The 24,584-nt window shown below is 41.9% G+C and overlaps 1 protein-coding gene across 7 annotated transcripts in view; it reads right to left on the reverse strand.

The window, feature by feature from the left end:
* Positions 1-1,609: 1,609 nt before the first annotated feature.
* Positions 1,610-24,584, reverse strand: part of ppfia1 (PTPRF interacting protein alpha 1) — a 66,344-nt gene continuing 43,369 nt past the window's right edge. The window contains exons 17-32 of one of the 7 annotated variants that reach the window (XM_085908477.1): positions 18,791-18,820; positions 17,158-17,282; positions 16,869-17,038; positions 16,174-16,267; positions 15,782-15,793; positions 14,817-14,898; positions 14,527-14,727; positions 14,264-14,326; positions 13,845-13,871; positions 11,803-11,978; positions 11,574-11,671; positions 11,302-11,477; positions 3,887-3,955; positions 3,647-3,812; positions 3,409-3,482; positions 1,611-3,212 (exon numbers count right to left, since the gene is read on the reverse strand). In XM_085908477.1, coding sequence (XP_085764603.1) covers positions 3,427-3,482; positions 3,647-3,812; positions 3,887-3,955; positions 11,302-11,477; positions 11,574-11,671; positions 11,803-11,978; positions 13,845-13,871; positions 14,264-14,326; positions 14,527-14,727; positions 14,817-14,898; positions 15,782-15,793; positions 16,174-16,267; positions 16,869-17,038; positions 17,158-17,282; positions 18,791-18,820 — 1,545 coding nt within the window. In that variant the 3' untranslated portion in view covers positions 1,611-3,212; positions 3,409-3,426. Of the gene's footprint in view, positions 3,213-3,408; positions 3,483-3,646; positions 3,813-3,886; positions 3,956-11,301; positions 11,478-11,573; positions 11,672-11,802; positions 11,979-13,844; positions 13,872-14,263; positions 14,327-14,526; positions 14,728-14,816; positions 14,899-15,781; positions 15,794-16,173; positions 16,268-16,868; positions 17,039-17,157; positions 17,283-18,790; positions 18,821-24,584 lie in introns of all 7 variants that reach the window. The other 6 variants (XM_085908475.1, XM_085908479.1, XM_085908478.1 and 3 more) reach the window with 6 other exon arrangements.

The raw sequence follows: 24,584 nt of genomic DNA on the forward strand, positions 1-24,584 counted from the left end.
GAAGAATGAAACTTGGTTGTGAGGCTTAAAATACTATGGTGTTCTACTTGATAAACAAAATGTAACCCCCACTGTTTTCTTGAGAACGAGAGGGGGTGGGGCTAAGGTCTGGCAGATAAGTCGCTCTGACCTGTCGCTCTGACATCTGTGGTCATGAAATCTTTCGAGAGGTTGGTGCTGAACCACCTGAAGCATGTCACAGGCCCCCTGCTTGACCCCCTCCAGTTTGCCTACCGGGCAAACAGGTTGGTGGATGATGCGGTCAACATGGGACTTGCGCTACATCCTGCACCACCTGGACACCCAAGGAACGTAGGCCAGGATCCTGTTTGTGGATTTCAGCTCAGCGTTACACACCATCGCTCCTGACATCCTCCAACAGAAGCTCATCCAGCTCGCGGTGCCTGCCTCCACCTGTCAGTGGATCACCACCTTCCTGACCAACAGGAGACAGCGTGTGAGGATGGGGAGCATCACATCTGGTACCAGGACCACCAGTACTGGTGCCCCTCAGGGGTGCGTCCTCTCCCCACTGCTCTTCTCTCTCTACACCAACGATTTCTCCTCAGGTGACTCTCCTGTGAAGCTCCTGAAGTATGCAGACGACACGACTCTCATCGGACTGATCTGGGACGGTGATGAGACTGCGTACAGCCAGGAGGTGGGGCGGCTGGTCCACTGGTGCAGCCAAAATCACCTGGAGCTGAACCCGCTCAAGACCGTGGAGATGACAATGGATTTCAGGCGAGATCCTTCACCACTTTCACCCCTCACTATCCGCAGTAATACCTTCAAGTTCCTGGGTACCACAATCTCACGGGACCTGAAATGGCCGGGCCACATAGACGCTGTCCAGAAGAAGGCCCAGCAGAGGCTGTACTTCCTGAGACTGCTCAAGAAGTTCAACCTGCCGCGGGAGCTGCTGAAGACCTTCTACACTGCCATCATCCAGTCTGTCCTCTGCACCTCCATCACTGTCTGGTTTGGATCGACCTCCAAACAAGACAAGCACAGACTGCAACGGACAATCAGGACTGCAGAAAAGATCATTGGAATCAACCTCCCATCTATCCAAGACTTGTACCTGTCCAGGACCAGGAAACGTTCAAGCAACATCTCTACACACCCTTCTTACCCAGGTTACAGTCTGTTTTAACTACTCCCCTCCGGACGGCGTTATAGAGCTCTGTACGCCAAAACCAGCAGACAAAGACAGCTTCTTCCCCAAAGGCTGTTGCTCTGATGAACTCACACCACTCTTAGTCATTGCTCCTTTTTGGATTGTCTACACTGTGTCTTCTCTGCATCCATTGCAGCCTGGTCATCCTGGAAGAGGATCTGTGGTCTCTTCTCAAGGTTTCTCACTTCCCCTAGTCGGAGAGTTGAGTTTTTCCTTGCCCTCATGGGAGTTTAAGATCAGGGGATGGCTGAGAATATTGTCATTTTCACATGATCTGAGTGCTGTTAGTCACCTAAATGTTGAACAGCGACTGTGATGTAACGAAGTCAAATTCCTTGTTTGGCATGCTCAAACATGGCGAATAAATTCTTCTTGAATCTTGAATAAACCCTTAGGTTTTTGCTCGTCAATGCCAAGATGAAATACAAGTTTCAAATTAAGGTTTTTGTCTATCTGAAAAAGAAAATCTGTTTCAGTATTTTATTGAAAGTAAGCAATAAATACTGTGATAAAAATAGTTTATAAGTACTCAGACTGTACATTGTTACATTATCAGACAATTCAAATAACAGGACTAATAATAGCAACATGATTTCCACAGGGCATGAGAGAAATTACAAAAATGAAAACAGAATTTGGAATTGAGAGACTACACTTAGTGTTAAAGAAAGCTGGTTTCTTTCAATTTGTCATGGAGAATAATGTGAAACCATTGTGAAAGCAGACAAGACCTACAGGACAAAAAAAACTACATCTCAAGCTATGATAGTGAACAGAACAAAAATGAGTAATAATAAATAAGAACGCAGAAGACGGTCTGATCAATAAACAATAAGGCTTCATATAACGTCTTTGTAAAAAGTGTTTTTTTAAGATTTGAACTAGTGATCGGAAAATGACGCTTCAAGACGCTTTGTGAACCAGTTGTTGTGTTAAGCCCCATAGATGGCACCTGCTGCTCGACACTGGGCTGAAAGTACACTGACTTCGTTTCTTCACACCAACAGTACCATCTAGAGCAGTTTCAAATAATACAATAGGTTTAAGAAGCAAATTTTACGCTTCATTTTCCCATTACTAGTTTGAGCCTGTCTACTTGCAGTAGGGATTAACAGGGGCTTCAGTGAAATTGGTCCGCTCAGGCATATAGTCTTTTCAGTTCTTCTGTATGTTAAACCCCCTCCTGTGCAGATAGTGCATGCAAGGTGAAACACAGAGAACATTGCATTTAACTTTGACTCGCATTTAAAGTGGCCCTTGCTTTATTTTCTTGTAACTGATGTATGACTTTAGTTTCTTTTATTTAAAACTTTTGGTGTGTGTGTGTGTGTGTGTGCGTGCGTGCGTGCGTGCGTGCGTGCGTTGAGAGGTCCTGGGTTACACGTGATAAATGTTCTCAACATCACCTGGCTTACCAGCAGCAGTTATTTGAATGGTGATGAGTGACAGTGTTGAGCAGTTTGCAAAATGGTCTCCAGCAGTTTGATATTCACACACATACATTGACCTACATAACAGCTGCATTTACATACAATAAGCAAGAAACATTTTAACAGTTAAAGAGGGGTAACGATATAGAATTAAATTATATCACAAGCCACTTAACCAGTGATTATATTTCAAATCAACAAGGAAAAAACATACATCTGGTCAAATGAAGATTATAAAAAGATTAGATAAAACTTCTGTTGGTAGAAATATACAAACTCCAGACATTTGAAACATTCAGTTACCTACATCTGAGAGCTGATGAGCACAGTGAAGAAATATAAAAAGTTGAAAGGGATTGAGGCAAAACAATTACATTATGTTCTAAAATCATATAATTGTCCCATTGGGTTACATAAATATAAGAAATGCGGACATCTACACAGTTTCCTCTAGGGACACTGAAATTGGTGGTAGATCTTTATCTGTGATGCTGTGTCATATTTTTAGTAAAAATCTGTTAGTTCATCATCCTGGTCTTGAAAGCAGGGAATTCCCCTTCATCTTCTGACCAGGGGTTACCTATAGAAATAATGAGGATAAACTGAGATGGGGGGAAAAAGGGAGATGAGCAGACACAAAGGTGGAAGGAAGCAGGACAGAGGACAGGGTTGGATGGGAGAGAAACAAAAAGAAGAAAAGGTGTGAAAGTGCATCACTAAAGCTGAAAAGGTCAACAAAGCTACGCTCTGCTTGCAAAGAGGGCTGCTTCTTGAGATGCCTGCATTTTGAGATCTTACCGTTGTGTGAGGTTTATGTTAACAAGAGTAGGTCCTGACAGTAGCAGTGTCCAGCCTCTGTATAGACTGACTTCCTGTGTGTGCATATTGGTAAAAATCACATGCAAAGACATGCCGTTAGTCACAGCATCACATACTGCGCACAGCAGACAGGCCATTCAAGAAGACATTCTCGAAGCTTAAGACACACTACCAAGGCCTTTCAAGCTCAAACGCATGCATTGACAACTTAACTTACCGTCCATTGGGCTCCTCTTTGGCTGGGTGGAGGGAGATGATGCGTTGCTGGTCACCCTGAAGTTGGCAGGCAGAGTGTCTGACGCACCCAAAGGCATCCCCCTCATGTCTTTGGGCCTGAACTTCTTTCGCCACGAGGGAGCTCGCCGGAAGTTCTTGTCATCATCCTAGAACATAGAAGATTTCAAGAGAGGAAAAGTTGGCTTCTTTCATCATGCAGCAAACATGATATGTTCATCACCTCTTCCATTCTTCTGTTGGTACCAATGGCCAGCAAACTGTTGTACTCCCGCTCAAGAGTTGCTCGTGCCTACAAGAGCATTGGGAGAGAAGAGAAATTAGTGGCACTATCTTTTTTTTTTTTTTTTTTTAAACATAGTAAATACCAGACATTCACTCATCACCATGCTGCACAATATCAACTCAGAATCCCAACTCAAATGTTCACCTGACACATTTGAATAGCCACATTATTTACACAGTAATGTAGCAATTACATTGCACTGGCCAACAGACAATTTTAATCAGGGATGGTTCTATGTGTGCCTACAGGTCATTTTGAAGGTGATGGATGGATGGATGGATTTAAAAACAAAATGTCAGAGCGACGTTTGTTAATTTTTAGATTGACAGATAAACGCTTACGACATACAGATTTTACAATGCGTTGTAATTCATAACGAAGTTGCAGAAAAACATTCCACCTGTTTCTGAACTTCACCTGTAATTCATAAATATGACAATATATAGCTGTATATAGCTGTTCAACACTATACAGGACTGTCTCAGAAAATTAGAATATTGTGATAAAGCTCTTTATTTTCTGCAATGCAATTAAAAAAATGTCAGATTCTGGATTCATTACAAATCAACTGAAACATTGCAACCCTTTTATTATTTTAATATTGCTGATTATGGCATACAGCTTAAGAAAACTCAAATATCCTATCTCAAAAATATTAGAATATTTCCTCAGACCAAGTAAAAAAAAACAAGATTTATAACAGCAAAACAAACATTTGAAAATGTCTATTAATGCACTCAGTACTTGGTTGGGAATCCTTTTGCACAGATTACTGCAACCAATGCGGCATGGAGGCAATCAGCCTGTGGCATTGCTGAGGTGTTATGGATGCCCAGGATGCTTCAATAGCGGCTTTTAGCTCATTTGCATTGTTGGGTCTGGTGTCTTTCAGCTTCTTCACAATACCCCACAAATTCTCTATGGGGTTCAGGTCAGGGAAATTGGCAGGCCAATCGAGGACAGTAATGCCATGGTCAGTACACCATTTACTGGTGGTTTTAGTACTATGGTCAGGTGCCAGATCATGCTGGAAAATGAAATCATCATCTCCTTTTCAGCAGACGGAAGCATGTAGTGCTCTAAAATCTGCATTTACTCTGGACTTGATGAAACACAGTGGACCAAAACCATCGCTGACTGTGGGAACTTCACACTGGATTTCAAGCAACTTGGATTTTGCTCCTCTCCAGCCTTTCTCCAGACACTGGTGCCTTGACTTCCAAATGAAATACAAAACTTGCTTTCGTCTGAAAAGAGGACTTTGGACCACTCTGCAACTGTCCAGTGCTTCTTTTCCATAGCCCAGGTCAGATGCTTCTTCTGTTGTCTTGAGTTCAGAAGTGGCTTGACCATGGGAATACGGCTATTGTAGCCCATTTCCCGGACACGTCTGTGAACAGTGGCTTTTGATACCTGGATTCCAGCTGCAGTCCACTGTCTTTGAAGCTTCCCCAAATTCTGGAAGCGACTCTTCTTCACAATGCTGTTAAGGCTGCGGTCATTTCTCTTGGTTGTGCAGCGTTTCCTTCCAACAGACTTTTTGTGGCTGTGCTTTGAAACTGCACTCTGTGAATAGCTTGCTCTTTGAGAAATTTCTTTTTGTCTTTTGTCTTTGTGTCAATGATGATCGTCTGGACAGCAGTCAAATCAGCAGTCTTCCCCATACTTGTGATTTAGTTTACTGAACCAAACAGAGTGTTTTTCAAGGCTCAGGAAACCCTTGCAGGTGTTTCGAGTTAATTAGACGATTCAAGTGATGAGTTGAATACCCTACTAGTATATTTTTTCATGATATTTTAATATTTTGAGATAGGATATTTGAGTTTTTTTAAGCTGTATGCCATAATCAGCAATATTAAAATAATAAAAGGCTTGCAATGTTTCAGTTGATTTGTAATGAATCCAGAATGTATGACATTTTTGGTTTTTTAATTGCATTACAAAAAATAAAGAACTTTATCACAATATTTGTATTTTCTGAGACAGTCCAGTATATATTTTAAGTTAGTTTTTTTTTTTTTAAACTATTTCATTTCGACTTTTTTTTTTTAAAAGTAAGGTAGTTTTAAAAGTGGGTTTGTTACTTTTTATTTTTTCCAAATTTCTTTGTTTTACTTTATTGTTTTTTTTTATATGGAGTATTTTGAAGACTATTAAAGAAAGATACGATTCCTATACGACAATTTTTTTTAAATTAAGGTAGTTTTAAAAGTGGGTTTGTTACTTTTTATTTTTTCCAAATTTCTTTGTTTTACTTTATTGTTTTTTTATATGGAGTATTTTAAAGACTATTAAAGAAAGATACGATTCCTATACGACTGTTACGCTGGTTTCATCTGTGCAGCCCATACATAGATACAGAAACATATAGGTACATTTATATTCTACCCAGAAGTTCATATATGAAATTAAGGAATCTCACTATAATTTAAGTCAATGTTATAAACATAAATTGTTTTAATTATCATTTTGACTCGCATTTTGATCTCAATTCATTAATTAAAAGATTAGTTTACTTTTATTTTGAGGTACTTTAGCTTTATTAACAATAATAAACTTGCAGAGGACACTATAATGTGTTTCCTGAAAGCCACTGGTTCTTTTATATTACGAGTTTATTTTTAAACAAATTTGGTTCACCTCTGCTGATTGGGAATGTGCTGGACAGCCAATTTGATCACATTACCCCAATATTAGCCAATTTACACTGGCTCCCGGTCCATTTAAGATGTGACTTCAAGGTTCTTCTATTAACCTATAAATCATTGCATGGCTTAGCGCCTTCATATCTCGTCGACTTAGTTGTTCCTTATGTTCCGTCTCGTAACCTTCGTTCGCAAAATGCTAGTCTTTTAGTGACACAGAGGGCCAAGAAAATGTCTGCAGGGGCTAGAGCATTTTCTATTCGGGCGCCAGAGCTCTGGAATGCCCTACCAATGGATATTAGAACTGCTACCTCAGTAGAAACATTTAAGACACGTTTAAAGACGTATTTCTATGATATGGCCTTTAATTAACCTGTAGTAGCCGATTCGGCTGGAGTTTGTATTTGCTCCCTCTCCCCGACCCCACTCCCCCCACCCCTCCCCGGCTGGGGAGGTGGTTCGGTGACACCCAAGCTGACGACGGCTATCTAGATTCTCGTGGACCAATTCAGCATGAGGGAACTGCAGCGGAATACCCTCCTAGAGGACACTGCCAGGACAATCGAAGGCACCTCCGGCAGCTCTTCGCTTTGGCCTGGACATCACTTTTTGATTTCCATATTATGTATTTTATGTGCCCTCTTTGCATCCATTGCAGCCTGGTGATCCTGAAAGGGGGATCCTTCCATCTGTGGTCCCTTCTCAAGGTTTCTCATTTTTCCCCTGGTAGGGGTTTTTGAGTTTTTCCTTGCCCTTTTGGGAGCCCAAGATCAGGGGATGCTTTGAGAATAATTGTCAATTGATTGTCTATGTCAGTCGTGTCCAAAGTCCGGCCCGCGGGCCAATTGCGGCCCGTGGTCAAATTTCATCAGGCCCGCAGCCTCAGTGATAAAATCTTTAGTATGTGGCCCGCCGCCATTGTTAACCAGCGCTTTAATACACACGTACCAAAGGTATTTTATATTTATGCCGCAGAAATGTAATCTCGCGCGACCCCGCGTGATTTCACAGCGAGAACATGACTCCAGCTGTCCTGCTATGCGGAGCATGCGCAAGTCAAATGCGGAAATAAACCCGTTGTAAAAAGGGTCCGCGCGAACCGGCTGCGTGAACCCTGTGTGAAATGTTCATGAGGCAAAAATAATTTTAAACTCATGTAAATTTAAGGTATTTCATACAGTTTGTTCAATGTTATCGTATTTTATGTCTTACTTATAACTCCTGTTTAAAATGTTCATGAGGCGAAAATAATTTTAAACTCATGTAAATTTAAGGTATTTCATACAGTTTGTTCAATGTTATCGGACTCTTCAGATATGAATGAAAGGCAGAATTTTTGTTTTTAGAGTTGTTCACATCTGCCTGAGTGGCTTATATTTGGTTATTTTGTCATTTAAAAAATAAAGACAATTGGGGGAATGAAATTTGTTTTATAACAGTGTTTATTTGGATGAAATTGTAGTTCAAAAAATGTCCGAAGAAACTACTGGCCCCCGGGCCCCTTCACTTTATCAAATCTGGCCCTCCTTGCAAAAGGTTTGGACACCCCTGGTCTATGTGAAGCCCTTTGAGACTGCTTGTGATTTAGGACTATACAAATAAACTTGACTTGACTTGCAAATGTGTTGGTGTACACAGAGCAAGATTACCACTAGAAAGTGCAAATGGCACAAGATGGGCTTGTTCCGTCAGATCTTGTACAAAATACATAGAGGATTAGGAAATATTTCTTAATATAGAATCAGTTCCTGTAAAAGGATTGTAGTTTTAAATTTTTGTATCCCAACAAGGTTGCCTGCATTCAACAGACCCACAAAAAACAGCAGCGGCAGTAGGCACTCATTACAATGCATTGCCGCCACCTGTAGGACTACTGATGAACTAAGCATTTTTAATTCAATAAGTGAGATGCAGTACCACAGTGGTATTCAATTTTAGTCCTAGAATTTCAAGGCTCAGGGCGGCCCAGTTTAGCTCACAACGTTTTACTGATATCCAACATTAGTATCAATTTAAAATGGTTATAAATTCGCTCCAAGGATATGAATATTGTATTTAACAGGGATGAGAATGGCAAATGTAAAAAAAATACTGAAAAGTAGCCGGGAGTCTGGGGGGGGGGGTGATATTTCATCGCCCATCATTGAAGATTTATTCTTTAACGATATCATGACAATAGCTTAACATTAGCTTACATGTAACATCATGTTACTTTCTAAACCCACATCCTTGTAAAAAAAACAAAATAAACCCCCCCCAAAAAACGTGCCTTTGTCTTTTTTTGTTTCGATGTGCTCCTTAATGTTCCTAGCGCAGCTACCTCCATAGCTGATCATATCTTGACAGAGAATACACAAAACCTTCCCCGGGACATCTACTTTACGGATATGTTCTGTCAGGCACGTGGTTACGGGCTGTGTTCAGAGTTGTAAGATGGCGCTGCTCTCCAGCCATGCCCATCTGAAGCAGTTCTTGATCCCGTTCGACTTGTCTATTTCACTGGCACGATCCTCGTCTTTTTCCCCCAAAACTTTAGGCATGCTGGCGAAAACGTTTGCTGAGTAAGCCCTAGATCTATCTAACTAAATAACTCGTCTACAAGTGATGAAAACCCAATTGCAAATTCACATTGTGGCGGTGTAAAAACACTTCGTTCTCCGTGTAAGTTAACAAGTGGAAATGATGTGACAAAAGTAGCGCCAAAACGCTGCCGAAAATAAGGCAGATGTCGCATCACTGCTGCCAGTGAGTTAGGTTTACAGAGGCTAGCCGATTTCCGTACTCACAGCTTAACTAATTTTGCCTTGAGATGTGCCAAAAGATGCCGTTGCGGCGGGCGGGTGGGCGGGCCAATGCTCGCGAGTCGCCGAGGCTCCGGCCGCTTCCCTAATATATAAAAAAAGAATTCTCAACGGATTTACACAATTCACGAAAATGACACTTTCGACGGACAAAAACAGGGAAATCCGCGGATCTGCAGAAAATTCTCATCCCTGATTTAATCAAAAATCTAAATTACAATTGAATGTGCTTACAAGATCGCAATCTGTGTTTATTTCAACACCTGTGAGTATATCAATTGTTAAAATGGGCAAAAAGACACACGGACCAACAAACAAGTGTACATAAGATGGGACAAGACATTTTACACTTGACAAGGCAGTGTTAGGAAATGCTGTTAAAATAGCAAGATTTAGGCATCTCACTTTGCACTTGCTGGAAGTATTCTTATTTAGAAATGTCTATAAAGTTGGAACAGCACTCCATTGTGTGACCACAGAGACGGCGATAGGTAAAGGCTGTTTGATCTTTATGACTGCTTATGCTAATAGGATAGGACGTCCTACATGATCGCTACCCTGATTGGTAAAATAATATTTTTTTAATAATTATATCGTGATAATTTTTACCCAGAACAATGACGTTATCCCTCAAATGTATCAGGTATTTCCCTACTGCAATTTCCCGCTACACTGGTATGCATGGCTCTGATTTTATTACACTTGCAAAACTTTTGGGGTTAATGCGATTCCCAAATTCTGTACCCCAAAGTCCACACAAAATCGAGGCTTAGCGGTAGGTGGACTTGCATGTTTTGAAGTAGTGGCCTTGAGCAACGTATACAGCACTCTAGGCCTGGTCAGATGGGTAATAATACTAACTAGAATTTGCAATTCCTGAAGAAATTGCGTGTGAAGGTGAAGAAGTTGAATAAATACTCCGGGAATGCTGCAGAATGATGTTGAAATGAGTTGAATTGGTTGAAAAATGTAGAAATTAGAGTGGAAAAAGGAAATTTTGGAAAATTTGGTTGAATTTCAAATTTGAAAATGTGGAATTTATTGTAAGTGTGAATTTGGGGAATAGGGAGGAAGAATATGAAGAGTTGAAAGTTGGAATGGGTTGAATCGGTTGAAAAATGTAGAAATTGGAGTGGAAAAAGGAAACTTTGGAAAATTTGGTTGAATTTCAAATTTGAAAATGTGGAATTTATGGTAAGTGTGAATTTGGGGAATGGGGAGGAAGAATATGAAGAGTTGAAAGTCGGAATGGGTTGAATCGGTTGAAAAATGTAGAAACTAGAGTGGAAAAAGGACATTTTGGAAAATTTGGTTGAATTTTGAATTTGAAAAATGTGAAATTTTTGCTAATTGGGAAGGTGTGGAATAGGTAGGCAAAAGATGAACAGTTGAAAGTTGGAACGAGTTGAATCGGTTGAAGTATGTAGAAATTAGAAGTGAAAAACGAAATTTTGTGAAATTTTGCAAAATTTTGTGAAAATTTGAAACGTGAAAACATGAAATTTTTGAATTTGCCAAGTTTGGGAATGTCCCCAATGTGATTTGAATGTGTTGAATTATGTGAATTTCAAACTGGAACAACGTAAATGTGAAATGTTGAATCTGCCATTAAGAATGAATGGGGCAAAAATTGCCGGAAATTTGTGAATTTTGTGAAAACTGAAATTTTTTTGAATGAAAAAAATGTAAGCAGTCGATTCCTGAATATTTGGAATAAGTGAAAAGTGGAACGGAGTGAATCGGTTGAAGTAGGTGGAAGTAGTTAAGGGACAAAAAAACGGGCACAACAAAAAAGTACAATAACAATAGTGTGAAGGTCTTCACCTTCACACTAATAATGATTTATATGGCTATTATTTTGCTGGTTTCAAGATCTGGGTAGTACAGTGGTGGTGTGCTACTGTACCTGAGTGTTCTGTGTGGGAATCTGCAGCAGGAGTGCCAGGGTGTTGTGATCAAAGGTTTCATCCAGAGAAAGCAGAGCCCCATGAACACCACTTTCATAGAGATTGGCACTGTACTCTTTCAGCCCAATAGCCTGAACCCAATTTATCAAACGCTCATTACTCCACACCAGCACATCTGAAAAAAGGAATAGGCAACTTTCTATGTACTCTGTTTTCACATAATTCTGTCACAAGTATTGAATGCACACGTATTTATTACTGCTTTTGTTACCATTGAACTCCAGCTGACACTCTTCCCTTCTCCTCTCCAGCTCTTTACGGTCATAGTTGAGCCTCCTTAAGCACATTACTCCGCACTGAAAACTGTTCCTATTGACAAGAAATAGACCATTGTTGATCAGTTATTTGCAGCCATTTTCTATACCAATGTGTATAAAAGGCTGGATTAAACCTAGACAATGGACAGACACACTATTGCTCTCCATATGTGCATTCATTACCTGTGGAAACTGTCAACCATCTTCAGCTGTCCCCGGAGGTCTTTCTTGGTAAGGTGATCAAGCATGCGGGCGTCCACCAGGGACTCCATGAAATATGAGCGGTACTGTGGTAGTCCCAAACTGGGTAACCACTCATTACCAATCCATTCATGATTCATGTCTCCATATGCCAATGTCTATAATAAAATATGAGGTGGGGGTGGGGGGGGGGAGATGGAGGGAAAGAAACAGAGAGAAAGAGACAGAGAAACATTCTTAAATATGGTGGCAGCACTAACTTTGTAAATTAAAATACAAAACACTGAAAACGTAGCATACATAAAATTAAATTTTGTAAGAAATACCAGAGGAAATGTTGAAGCTAATTGTTTTTCATGATCTGTCACAAGGATTGTACAGAAGCCTATTAAATTTTGTACAAAAAAGCCCTTTATTATTATTATCATAATTATTGGTATAGTTCATAATATCAGCAGCATTAATCAATAAAATTAATCATAGCTAATCAATAAAGGAGTACATGTATCAGAATTAACTTTTTTTTCCTCCTATGTTTTAATATTTGCAGTTTAGATCTATATTTGTTATTTATTACCAGTAATCATTGTACAGTGGACCCCCACCCAAATAGTTTAGATCAATTATTAAAAAAACAACATTAGTTTGACACCCTGAAACTCCTCTGGGATATACTGTCAAAAAGTGTTTTTCATGAAAAAAGGGGGCCGGGGGAGGTGGTGTAAAAATTCTCAAGTAGACAGCTACTTGCGTGTATGTTATATGAAAGTATAAACACAATCACTGTAATGTTAGTTTTAAATGGGGTGTAATACTGTAAAGTCACTGTAGAAAAGTATTTGCAACAATCCACTTTTCCACATTATTAAATGTTTCACCTCATTCCCAAACAATACAATAGCCTCCCCTACCCACTCCCCCGGAAAAAAACCCAATCACAACAACCCCCAATGACAATGAAAATGTGTAGGAACTCGTTCCATCCATCCATCCATCCATCCATCCATCCATCCATCCATCCATCCATCCATCCATCCATCCATCCATCCATCCATCCATCCATCCATCCATCCATCCATCCATCCATCCATCCATCCATCCATCCATCAACCCCACCCATCCATCCATAGACAAACAAATACCTGTGAAAAATAAACTAACTAACTAAAAATAACTCCATGCACTGTTTTGGCTTTTGTTCACTAATGTTGAGATTGTTTATGCACCTTTGCAGCATGACTGCAAGTTTTTTTGAATATGAGAAAGTACTACAAGCTCTTGGCAATTTCACCCATTCTTCTCAAACTTCCTTGATTTGGCTGGAATGAGTCAGCACACACCCATTTCTGATCTATAATGTCAAATTAGATTCAAGTGCGGGCCACTCATTTGATACCTTAGCTTGGATTTAGTGTCATTACCCTGCTAAAAGATGAGGTGACCCAGGATTCTGAGGTCTGCTGAAAAACATCCCTTATTCATAATTCTTCCACCACAATGTTGCGACGACCAGCGAGGTGAAGTGATGAGCAGTTTTTCCAACAAGGTAGTCAAAACACTCCCAAACTGCTGAAATCAACGATCTTGGACGGTTTACAATTTCAGGGTTATTAGTCATAATTGTTGTGTTTCTTGCTCTCTTTCAGTTGCGGCAATTGGACAGAACTACATAATATTAGTGGTTATTAGTGGTTGCTTAAGTTTTGCTCACTCCAGTCACTGGAAAAAGTAGTCACATGATACACAGTTGGAGAAGGCTCACTGAAGAAAATTATCCTCAACCCAGACTAATGTTCTAAATGACCTTATAATAATATTATTTTTAAGTTTTATATCACTGTGAGCTCATATGGCTGTTGGATGGATGGCTGGATTGGAGGCACAAATTTTGTTGGGTGTTGGAAGGGATAAAGAGACACAGTTTAGTGTACTAAGAGGATCGCAATTTTGGTTCTGATTGTGACAGGCTAAATAAAGTTCTTGAGGGAGGAGAAATTGAAAGGGTGACATGTAGATGTTCAAACCTGGGCCCAGCTACTTTCGTCGTCCTCCTGGTGTTAGCATGGTTAGTGAGCATGGTGACGAGAAAAGAAAGGCTGCGTTAGTGAGTCTGCAGTGCTGGGTTAGAAGAGGTGAAAGTAAAATTTTATTGTAAAAATCAAAGTGAAGGAAAATGACAAAACTCATTCTGAGCAGACATACACGTCACACCATACTCCTATATGCCACCACAAATGCATTCCAGGAAAACTTGGGGAAGACTACTTGGATAAGACAGTGTTCCAAGTGGTTAATAATGATTATTTTTCATTTTTAATTCCAATGATGCCGGAAGATTCTCATCAATTTGCAGATTGTCATATTCGACCAAATCAGAACAGGCCCAATAGCCACCAATGCTATGAAAAACAAACCAGTGTTCAACCAATCTGAAAAGACTAACCGTGGGAGGTGTGGCTGCCAAACTTTCCATTTCTTCATGTGTGACCCAAACGTTTCCTGTCGTCTGATCATTTGACACCCCCCCATCACAAGAGAGTGAAGTGTGCAGAGAAAGGACAGTGGTGCAGGACAGAAGAGAAAAGACCAGGAAGCGTTGGTTGTTACAACAAAAATGCTAAAAATGTTAACCCGTGAGAGTACTATTCTAAGTAAGATAAAGAAATGTGTGTGAAACAGTGTGTTAATTATGTATGAGACAAATACCGTTCTTGAGGTGGGAGGGGCAGAAGGACTGGTGAGCGACATGATTTCCTGGATGGCAAGACGAAGTTTCAGACGATGCAAAGGGTTGCTGATGCCAATCTCCCTCTGGATTTCAGTGTCGGAAAGTGCTGACATAATGGCTCCACTCTTTACGTTTGCGCGACAGGCAGCTACATACCAAGCAGGCATGCCCACCCACAGCTGGCCAAAGGACAAAAGATAGGTTAGAAACTCATCACATAAAAAAAACAATACAGGTGTTCTAATAATTTTCCGGATCAATGCTGTACCTCAAGCCAAACGACAACAGTTGGTCCATCCCATTGGGCAAAAGGCAGGCCCTGCCTGCGCGCCTCATCTAACAGTTCGTGCCTGGCACACAAAATATTATTTAAAACAATACAGTCAATTTAACTAAACTCAATTTAAGCACACAGCCGCATCCCACCCAAGCACTTTCAGTCTCATAGCAAGCAAAAACAAAGAGAAAAGCAGTGCAAGAAAACAGGACATTGTCGTCTGGAAAAACATGAAAAAACACTGATGTCTTTGAAAACCAGAAGTGTGTCAAAACCTCTAAAGCCCTTTCAATGACCTGACTATGCAGGTTTAATCAGATTGGTCTTTAGTTAAGCATCTGAAAGATAATTGGTAGTCAGCGACTGTTTACTTTGGGTACATACCTGTACTACTATAAATAAAATAACAGTTCTAAGACACTTCCTCTTAAATAAAAAAGTGGCACAGCATGCATTCAGAGAGGTATTGAGGAGAGGAATACCTTTACAATCATGCACAGCCTTGGTTTATTATCAAGAAGCCATATCGTTGTCAAATATTGAGAAAACGAGAAGGCATATTGGAGGGTTCTGGGGGAATTCATTCAAATGGTGTGGAAAGGCGTCGTAATTAATGCTGATTCTAGAGTCAGCCACCAGATAGCGCAGTTCATTATTAAACATGCACACGGCCAAACAAAACAAGTAAAAATATGTTCTTAGGAGAATTTCCCACAAAAGGCATTTTCAGCAACTGGCAGATTAAGCATTCTGCTGAATGTTTATAAAGGATTTAGAAACCATTTTCCCCTTGCACACAACTTCATGCTTTGGAGCAAAATACTGAAGTCAAAATCAGCATACACATTCACGTTAGGTAAAAGAGCAGTACGGAAAAGTTATCAAACATTCAGAAGGACAGCAGCAATGAGGACCCAAGTACTACATGAAGAAAAAGCAATTATGAATCAACTTACCCTGTCTTTGGACTACATAGAGAATGAGAAGAGGAGGATAAAAAAAGAGGGAGATTGACAAAATAACAACAAAAAAACATGAAGTGATACTTAAAAGTGGCTACTCAGTCATAGCTGTTTGGAGATCAAGCTAAAGAAATAATAAAAGAAAGACAACATGGGGTGGGAGATGACTGTTACAGAAAAGCCTGAGTGGAATTGAAAGTATTGCATATAATAATAATAAACTGATGACGTGAGTGAGCAGGAGGGAGCCAGGTGAGCAAGCAGTGTGTGCGTGCATATGTGAACCAGCATGGAAATGCAGCATGAGTGCAAGCCTAGTTGCACAAGGCTACAATGAACACTATTACATGTAGGTAGTAAGCCACTCTTTATTGAGTGACACCTACTTCTTCTGCAGTTTTCTGTTTTTTTCTGCAGGGCCTCCCAGGGTGCCCATTCCCAAGCCGTCCTTAGGTGAGTTCTCTGCTTCAGGAGTGCCACCTAAGAACAAAAACAAAATGTTAAATGCTGCTCAGAACCTTTAAACATTGTTTCAATCTACCCTGTCCAGGTTGTTTAATGCGATGGAAATTATATATGAACTGTGCCATTGGCTGAGAACCCGTCCAGGATGTGCCCTGCCTTTAGCCCAAAATCATCTGGAGTAGGCTCTAGTATACCAGCGGCTTGATTGATCTATGTACAGTCGATTTAATAACCTAAATATACCCCTGTTCAAAACCAAGGTGTTTGTGACATTTAAAACGAACTACATACGTATTTAAAATGCGTCCCAATCCTGTATTATCACGATGGAGTCAAAGGTGGATGTGTAATGTCTCCAGTCACTACTAAAAGATATATACATGAAGATAAAGTAGACATACAGTACAGTGTGCAGCACAATTTCGCCCTGAGAAATTTCGAGGATACATGTTGAGTGATTCTGATGCTTTAGCACATCATGTGCTACTCAGTACACGGAGACTTCATGTTTACAGACATTATTTTATTGGGGTGTGTGTGTGTATGTGTCGGGGCTAAACTGCAGTGATATAAACAAAAGCAAGAATTTCATCAGTTACCCACACTAGTACCTCACCTTGACTGGGAGAGTCTTTTCCAGGAAGACTCGGCCGGCCTTTCTCCTTCTTCCCAAAAAGGCGTCCAATGGAAGACTTAATGCTTTTTTTCTTGGCTGCCTTGTTCAGAGAGTCCTGGCTGCTGTTACTGCTGCTGGGGTTGCTACCCTGCCCATCTTGTATGCCAAGACTGTAAATGAAAAAAAAAAAAAAACTTTTACCAAGCATTTGGGGATTGATACCACTTGATTTCCTTATGTTATGTCAAGCCACGGATATAACATTTGTTTTAAGTGCCTTCTGGCTTACCCTCGAATGTCTCTTATGTCCTCGTGGCTAGCAGCATGACCTGCTTCCCTGTTTAGGCGCATAGAGCGAGGAGTGGTGGGGGGTGACGTCTCACACTGGATAGTGGTTTTGTCATCCTGAGCTGACTGTACACAGTAGAAAAACAATGGATGAAATCCAGCACTCAGATTTCGCCGTATCAAGGCCATTAAACAGAACATCGTAAAAAAAATAAGGAAACTTAGTCACCTAAAAGTTGAATATAAATATGCGCATAAGTTGCATTTTCCTAAAATGTACTGTTTACTACAAATGAAAAAATATAATTTTACATCAAATCATTCATACATATTTTTGAAAGATAAGTTAATAAGGTGGTATTTGTTTCCTTTGACCAATCTATGCGTTGACAAAAATGACTCATGGTAGAAAAAAAAATACACTACTGAATGCAAACAGACAGGTTGATTATATTCTTTTGACAAATGCATCTGGATGACATTAGATGACAAATGTATCCAGTGGACCACCACTATTTACAGGAAATAAGAAACAAGCCTGATCATTAATAGGTTTGAATAACTGACGCTCGCCTAAAAGTGATTGAATAGCCTACAATAGTAAAAATAAATAACAATCATATAGCCCTAGCGCTGCAATTAACAATAATTGGAATAATTGATTAATCAGTCAATTATTTTGTCCATTAATCAATGAATCCGATTTTTAAAAAATATTAAATTTCCATCTCTTCATTCCAAAGCAGGACATTACCGTATTTTCCGGACAATAAATTACAGTTTTTTTCTTCTTCATAGTTTGGCCGGGGATGAGATTTATAATCAGGAGCCACTTTTATGTGAAATTATTAACACATTATTACTTGATCATTAACACATACACACACTTAATATAGTATAGTTGATCACTTCACATGTTATTTTCATTTTAAACCACATGAGGGCGCACCAGGCCTGTGGAATTATTGGAACTGCAACTGACAATGAGTCTAACCTCAGCGCCGCATGTATTTCCGGAGTTAGCAGCGGCGTTGTTTACACAGAGGACGAAGACTTTGATGGATTTAATGATTTGGAGTGACATGAATGGTTTGATGAACGTGTTATGTTATAGCTATTTGAAAAACTGTTAATATGTTACGTCAGGCACGTTCTCAGTTCTTCGTTTATGTATCGTTAGCGTACCGTATCGTTTAGCCTGTTGTTGCCTATTCATGTCTGTTCTTGGTGTTGGATTTTGTCAAATATAGATCCCCCAAATATGTGACTTGTACCCTGGTGCGACTTGTGTTTTTTTCTTCTTTAATATGCATATTATGGCTGGTGTGACTTGTACTCCGGAGCAACTTATAGTCCGGAATATACGGTAATTTATGCTTTCTGCACTAACAATTAGAAATAATTATGATTCAGTAAAGTTACTGTTTTGGTTCGTAATATGTTGGAAAGTAAGCAAAAACGACGATGATTGCTTTAGATTCGCTTGAAAAGAAAATGCCCAAAAACAAATATGTGGGGTCCACTGTACATCAATGCAGAAGAATGGGAGAAACAAAAACTAAACATATTTGGGACAAGAAGTGAGTGAAGGTACTGAAAGCTGACACATTCAGTGAAGCAGGCCTCTCGTTTACCTTCCTGCGGTGCTTGCGCAGGTCACTAGGCTGAAGCATGGTAAAAAAAAAAAGAGAGAGAGAGAGAGAGGAGAGAGAGAGAGAGAGAGAGAGAGAGAGAGAGAGAGAGAGAGAGAGAGAGAGAGAGAGAGAGAGAGAAGAGAAAAGCAGTTAGTGAGAAGCAAGACTGAACGCCAGAGGAATCAAGCCATGCACAAACAAACCAAGAGGAACATATTGATAGTAGTAACTGGTTTTGTTGACAAACCAAACACATGTAAAGTGGACAGTCAATGACTGATAGTATAAATTATAAAATCACAAGTTCTTGGAGCGGTCAAGCACACAACACAAGTGAGTAAAGAATAGCAACCTTGCAAACAACCAAGCTGGGAGTTCCAGAGAGTCAAACCAATTGGATAGGTGCAGCCAAGCTCAAATGCCCATCAGGCAAACATTTTTTGGTGGATTAAACTTTCACATACTTTAAAAACTAATAAGATAAAATACATTTACGAAATGGACGGCTAGAAGGCTGCTATACGTGATATTACACGTGGCCAAAAGCTTCTTACAGATGTACATGCCTGAGAAGTCAACTCTTTCCATTGTCTGCCTTGAATGGGGGCAGAACCCCCTCCCCTGTGCATTCCACAGAGGCCTGGCATAAGCAGAGCAAATAAACCATCAGCCTGCCACATTTCTATGGAAGTTTGTTTTGCCCCAAGAGCAAAATACCGAATCATTCATTTCCTTTTCTCTACGGACATTGTGAGGTCAGGGCATGGAAGAGATTAGTGAGCTATAAATGGGAAACAGGAAGCGGAAATTGTGGGGTGAGCAGTAAAGTAAATCTGATCAGTTATAATGTTGCTCTGATAGCTCTTGGTTTAAATAAAGCGTATTCAAAACTGCACAAGCAGTCAGTATACATTGTTGGAAAGTATTCCTTCGAGGTTTCAAAAGCCACTAAAGCACAAAGACCAGACCTCAAGTCTTTTTTTCCTCTATAAAAGACTTCTCCCTTCACACTAAGTAAAGGATTGACTCGGAATGTTACAAAAACGAAGGGCAAAACTAACTAAGGGTCACGGAGTTCTACATGAGCAGTGGCCTGATGGTGCAGAGCCAGTATTTCATGGTTTAGGATCACAGAAAGTTCACTGATTAACTCAATTGGGCCAGTACAAATTTTCATTTATAAATACAACAAAAGCAACATGTCCTTGGATGTACTTTAATATCTAATAGTCAATATTTTGAGTTTTAGCCACTTAAATTGAGTGATCATCATTGCTCCTTTCCAGCCAGAGAGGTAACATTTCATGTCCCTAGAGCCAGCCTCTGCAGCTGGGGATCGGACCGCCAAGGTCCCCTGCCTTTGGCCGCCGCCCAGCTCACTTTGCATATTTGCAAACTATGGCCAAAAATAAGTATGTGGTCTATAACAAAAGTTCATATCAATACTTTGTTAAATAAAATACTCTTTGTTGTCAATGACAGAGGTCAAACGTTTTCTGTAAGTCTTCACAAGGTTTTCACACACTGTTGCTGGTATTTTGGACCATTTCTCCATGCAGATCTCCTCTTGAGCAGTGATGTTTTGGGGTTGTCGCCCCCAAAGATTTTCTATGGGGTTGAAATCTGGAGACTAGCGAGGCCATTCCAAGATCTTGAAATGCTTCTTATGAAGCCACTCCTTTGTTGCCCGGGCGGTGTGTTTGAAATCATTGTCATGCTGAAAGACCCAGCCACGCTTTATCTTCAATGCCCTTGATGATGGAAGGAGGTTTTCACTCAAAATATCACAATACATGGCCCCATTCATTCTTTCCTTTACACGGATAAGTTGTCCTGGTCCCCTTGCAGAAAAACAGACCCAAAGCATGATGTTTCCATCCCCATGCTTCACAGTAGGTAAGGTGTTCTTTGGATGCAACTCTGCATTCTTTCTCCTCCAAACACGACGAGTTGAGTTGTTACCAAAGAGTTTTATTTTGGTTTCATCAGACCATATGACATTCTCCCAATCCTCTTCTGGCTCATCCAAATGCTCTCTTGAAAACTTCAGACAGGCCTCGACATGTAAAGGCTTAAGCAGGGGGACACGTCTGGCATGCAGGATTTTAGTCCCTGGCAACATAGTGTGTTACTGATGCTCTCTGCAGGTCATTCACTAGGTCCTCCTGTGTGGTTCTGGAATTTTTGTTCACCGTTCCTGTGATCATTTTGACCCCATGGGGTGAGATCTTGTGTGGATCCCCAGATCCAGGGAGATTATCAGTGGTCTTCCATTTTCTAATAATTGCTCCCACAGCTGATTTCTTCATACCAAGCTGCTTAACTATTGCAGATTCAGTCTTTCCAGCCTGGTGTAGGTCTACAATTTTGTTTCTGATGTCCTTTAACAGCTCTTTGGTCTTGGCCATTGTGGAGTTTGGTGTCTGACTGTTTGAGGTTGTGGACAGGTGTCTTTTGTACTGATAACGAGTTCAAATAGGTGACACTAAGATAGGTAACGAGTGGAGGACAGTGAGCACCAGAAATCTGGCTTGTTTGTAGGTGACCAAATACTTATTTTACCGAGGAATTTACCAAATAATTCATTGAAAATCTTACAATGTGATTTCCTGGATTCTGAAAATTACAGCCATCTTTCATCTTGTAAGTGGGAGAACTTGCACAATTGGTGGGTGACTAAATAACTTTGCCCCACTGTAGTACCAGTACTTGGGTAAAAAAAAAAGAGAGTAGGTGCTCCAACTCTGTCTCTCTCTGTTAAGATAGGGGTGAGCCGCAGCGCTTCGGCCATTACGCACAAGTCGGAAGCCTGTCTGATTCTCGTGTCAGGTGAAATTCTTTCCATGTAAATACCTATCCGAATCTGAATATGTTCTATGCCACGGTAATGGCCATCTAACTTAACCTGCATCTTTTGTTTTTTTTATGGACTTAGGAGGGTGTGTGCACTTTCAGCCAGCCGTCCTTGCTCGCTCCCATTCACTCGCGTCAAGACTCGCACGTCATGACTCGCGCTTATCCATCCATATCCAATGTGGAATTATAAATACTGTACTGTTAGAAACTGAAAACACAGTATGTAAAGTCAGGTTCACAACTATTTGATCATTGATAGAATTTTCAGCATTCCAGCTCTGTACAACTTTTGTACAGTCCTGGGTATATAGGATGTTATTGATGGTTTTATGTAAAATGTTTTTTCTTCAATTGTTCCAAAATGTTAAAATGTTCATAATATATTTTATTGTCTAAAACATAGTCTCATGATTATCCTTACAGTAATTGTTTCCCCTCTGTGAGTCGTCACCTTATCGTGGTGGAGGGGTTTGCGTGCCCCTATGATCCTAGGAGCCATGTTGTCTGGGGCTTCATGCCCCTGGTAGGGTCACCCATGGCAGAAGGGTCCTAGGTGAGGGGCCAGACAAAGCACGGCTCAGAAGACCCCTTATGAGGAATAAAATATATGGATGTCGTTTTCCCTCGCCGGACGCGGGTCACCGGGGCCCCTCTCTGGAGCCAGGCCTGGAGGTTGGGCTCGAAGGCGAGCGCCTGGTGGCCGGGCCTTCGCTCATGGGGTCCGGCCGGGCATAGCCCGAAAAGAAAACGTGGGTCCCCCTTCCAATGGGCTCACCACCTATAGGAGGGGCCAAAGGGGTCGGGTGCATAGTGAGCTGGGCGGCGGCCAAAGACAGGGACCTTGGGGGTCCGATCCCCGGCTGCAGAGGCTGGCTCTGGGGACATGGAATGTCTCTCTGGCTGGAAAAGAGCCCGAGCTGGTGTGTGAGGCAGAAAGGTTCCGACTAGACATAGTCGGACTTGCCTCCACACATAGTTTGGGCTCTGGTACAAGCCCTCTCGAGAGGGGCTGGACTCTCTTCCACTCTGGAGTTGCCCACGGTGAGAGGCGTCGAGCAGGTGTTGGCATACTTATTGCCCCCCCGGCTGGGCACCGGCACATTGGGGTTCACCCCGGTGGGCGAGAGATAGCCTCCCTCCGCCTTCGGGTGGGTGGACGGGTCCTGACTGTTGTTTGTGTCTATGCACCGAACGGCAGCTCAGAGTACCCACCCTTCTTAGAGTCCCTGGAGGAAGTGCTGGAGAGCGCTCCTTCTGGGGACTCCATCGTTCTACTGGGTGACTTCAATGCTCACGTGGGCAATGACAGTGAGACCTGGAAGGGCGTGATTGGGAGGAACGGCCCCCCCGATCTGAACCCGAGCGGTGTTCTATTATTAGACTTCTGTGCTCGACACGGATTTTCTATAATGAACACCATGTTCAAGCATAAGGGTGTCCATGTGTGCACTTGGCACCAGGACACCCTAGGCCGCAGTTTGTTGATCGACCTTGTAGTCGTGTCATCGGATTTGCGGCCGCATGTTTTGGACACTCAGGTGAAGAGAGGGGCGGAGCTGTCAACTGATCACCACCTGATGGTAGGTTGGCTCCGATGGTGGGGGAAGATGCCGGGCCGACTTGGCAGACCCAAACGCTCTGTGAGGGTCTGCTGGGAACGTCTGGCAGAATCCCCTGTCAGGAAGAGCTTCAACTCCCACCTCCGGCAGAGCTTTTCCCACGTCCCGGGGGAGGCGGGGGACATTGAGTCCGAGTGGACCTTGTTCCGCGCCTCCATTGTTGAGGCAGCCGACCGGAGCTGTGGCCGTAAGGTTGTTGGTGCCTGTCGTGGCGGCAATCCCCGAACCCGCTGGTGGACACCGGCGGTAAGGGATGCCGTCAAGCTGAAGAAGGAGTCCTATAGGGCCGTTTTGGCCTGCGGGACTCCGGAGGCAGCTGACAGGTACCGGATGGCCAAGCGGAACGCGGCTTCGGCGGTTGCTGAGGCAAAGACTCGGGCGTGGGAGGAGTTTGGCGAGGCCATGGAGAATGACTTCCGGACGGCTTCGAGGAAATTCTGGTCCACCATCCGGCGTCTCAGGAGGGGAAAGCAGTGCATGGTCAACACTGTTTACAGTGGAGATGGTGTGCTGCTGACCTCGACTCGGGACGTCGTGAGTTGGTGGGGGGAATACTTCGAAGACCTCCTCAATTCCACCGACAAACCTTCCATTGTGGAAGCAGGGCCTGGAGACTCTGAGGCGGACTCTCTAATCTCGGAGGTCGAAGTCACTGAGGTAGTTAAAAAACTCCTCGGTGGCAGGGCCCCGGGGGTGGATGAGATCCGCCCGGAGTTCTTAAAGGCTCTGGATGTTGTGAAGCTGTCATGGTTGACACGCCTCTACAGCATTGCGTGGACATCGGGGATGGTGCCTCTGGATTGGCAGACTGGAGTGGTGGTTCCCCTCTTTAAGAAGGGGGACCGGAGGGTGTGTTCCAATTACAGGGGAATCACACTCCTCAGCCGCCCTGGTCAAGTCAAGTCAAGTCAAGTTTATTTGTATAGCCCTAAATCACAAGCAGTCTCAAAGGGCTTCACATAGACAATCAATTGACAATAATTCTCAAAGCATCCCCTGATCTTAGGCTCCCAAAAGGGCAAGGAAAAACTCAAAAACCCCTACCAGGGGAAAAATGAGAAACCTTGAGAAGGGACCACAGATGGAAGGATCCCCCTTTCAGGATCACCAGGCTGCAATGGATGCAAAGAGGGCACATAAAATACATCATATGGGAATCAAAAAGTGGATGCCCAGGCCAAAGCCAAGAGCTGTCGGAGGTGCCTTCGATTGTCCTGGCAGTGTCCTCCAGGAGGGTATTCCACTGCAGTTCCCTCATGCTGAATTGGTCCACGAGAATCTAGATAGCCATCGTCAGCATGGGTGTCACCTAACCACCT

This window comes from Syngnathus leptorhynchus, chromosome 3 (genome assembly GCF_054491065.1).
Source record: "Syngnathus leptorhynchus isolate UIUO chromosome 3, UIUO_Slep, whole genome shotgun sequence".
NCBI lineage: Eukaryota > Metazoa > Chordata > Actinopteri > Syngnathiformes > Syngnathidae > Syngnathus > Syngnathus leptorhynchus.